At 54.7% G+C, this 1,277-nt stretch overlaps 1 protein-coding gene across 1 annotated transcript in view; it reads right to left on the bottom strand.

Moving 5' to 3' along the window:
- Nucleotides 1–389: 389 nt before the first annotated feature.
- igf2bp1 (insulin-like growth factor 2 mRNA binding protein 1) overlaps nt 390–1,277 on the bottom strand; it is a gene marked incomplete at both ends in the record, with an annotated part of 48,286 nt that continues 47,398 nt past the window's right edge. The window contains 3 exons of the mRNA XM_080524071.1: nt 390–475; nt 614–680; nt 1,143–1,256. Coding sequence (XP_080380197.1) covers nt 390–475; nt 614–680; nt 1,143–1,256 — 267 coding nt within the window. The remainder of the gene's footprint in view (nt 476–613; nt 681–1,142; nt 1,257–1,277) is intronic.

A 1,277-nucleotide genomic window follows, 5' to 3' on the forward strand; every position in this document is an offset into this window, starting at 1 on the left:
GGGCTCTCCCCCTCCATCTCTCCACCGCCTCGACCCCCCCCCACCCCCACCCCTCCATCCCCCGTCAGTCTCTCTGGCCTGGCATCTGGTCTCTCTGTTCTCTAGTTATCATTTTATCCTCTCTTTTTTTTTCCCTACTCCCTCCTCCTCGTTTTCTTTTTTGAACATCTCTTCTCCTCCTCCTCCTCCTCCTCTAAACGTTGTTCCACTCTCTCAGGCGTGTTTTCCTTCTCCCGTTTCTTCCCCTCCTCTCTCTCTGCCGCTGGGTCCGTGTGTCCCTCTCCTGTATCCGTCCCTCCGTCCGTCCGTCCGTCCGTTCGTTCGTTCGTTCCGTCTGTCTGTTTTGTTTGTCTGTCCGTCCGGTAGCGTCCCACCCCCCTTTCCTCTCTCTACTTTCTCGGGGGCCGGGGGTCCTGAGCCAGTCCTTGAGGGGAGCCCATCTCGGACAGGGCCTGGGGGTGGGGGCCGGGGGCGCCGTGGGGGCCGGAAGGGCGTTCACGTTGCTCGCGGTCACCGCGATCACCACGATCTCCGCGATCTCCGCGTTCCCCGCGTTCTCCGCGTTCTCCGCGTTCTCCGCGGTCTCCGCGGTCACCCCGGTCACCCCGGTCACCCCCCATGCCCCCCTTCTGCTGCTGTTTCACCTGAGTCAGGATGTCCCTGATCTTCCTCTGGGCCAGCTGGGGGGGGGGACACAACACACAGGCAAGGTCAGCTTATCGCCAATAGAAAGTAAGTAATGATACTGGTGGAATCCAAATTATCGAAGGAAGGAAGATGAACGGAGCCATGTGTAGCCATAGGTAACAGGTCATAGTTAACAGGTCATAGGTAACAGCTCATCGGTAATAGGTCATAGTTAACAGGTCAAAGTTAACAGATCATAGGTAACAGGTCATAGTTAACAGGTCATAGTTAACAGGTCATAGGTAACAGATCATAGGTAACAGGTCATAGTTAACAGGTCATAGTTAACAGGTCATAGGTAACAGATCATAGGTAACAGGTCATAGTTAACAGGTCATAGTTAACAGGTCATAGGTAACAGATCATAGGTAACAGGTCATAGTTAACAGGTCATAGGTAACAGGTAATAGGTCATAGGTAACAGGTAACAGGGTATACACTAGGTTGTTGTTTACCTGGCTGGCGTAGAAGTGTCCGATGATCTTGACGATGACCTGTTCGTTCTCGTCGGGGGTCTGTTCGCGGGGGACCACCACCTCCGCTGCCGTCAAGTTCTGCAGCTCGTTCACCTGGAAGGGGGGCGGGGAGGG

The sequence above is a fragment of the Nansenia antarctica genome, assembly GCF_963989245.1.
Source record: "Nansenia antarctica genome assembly, chromosome: 2".
NCBI classification, from domain to species: Eukaryota; Metazoa; Chordata; class Actinopteri; order Argentiniformes; family Microstomatidae; genus Nansenia; species Nansenia antarctica.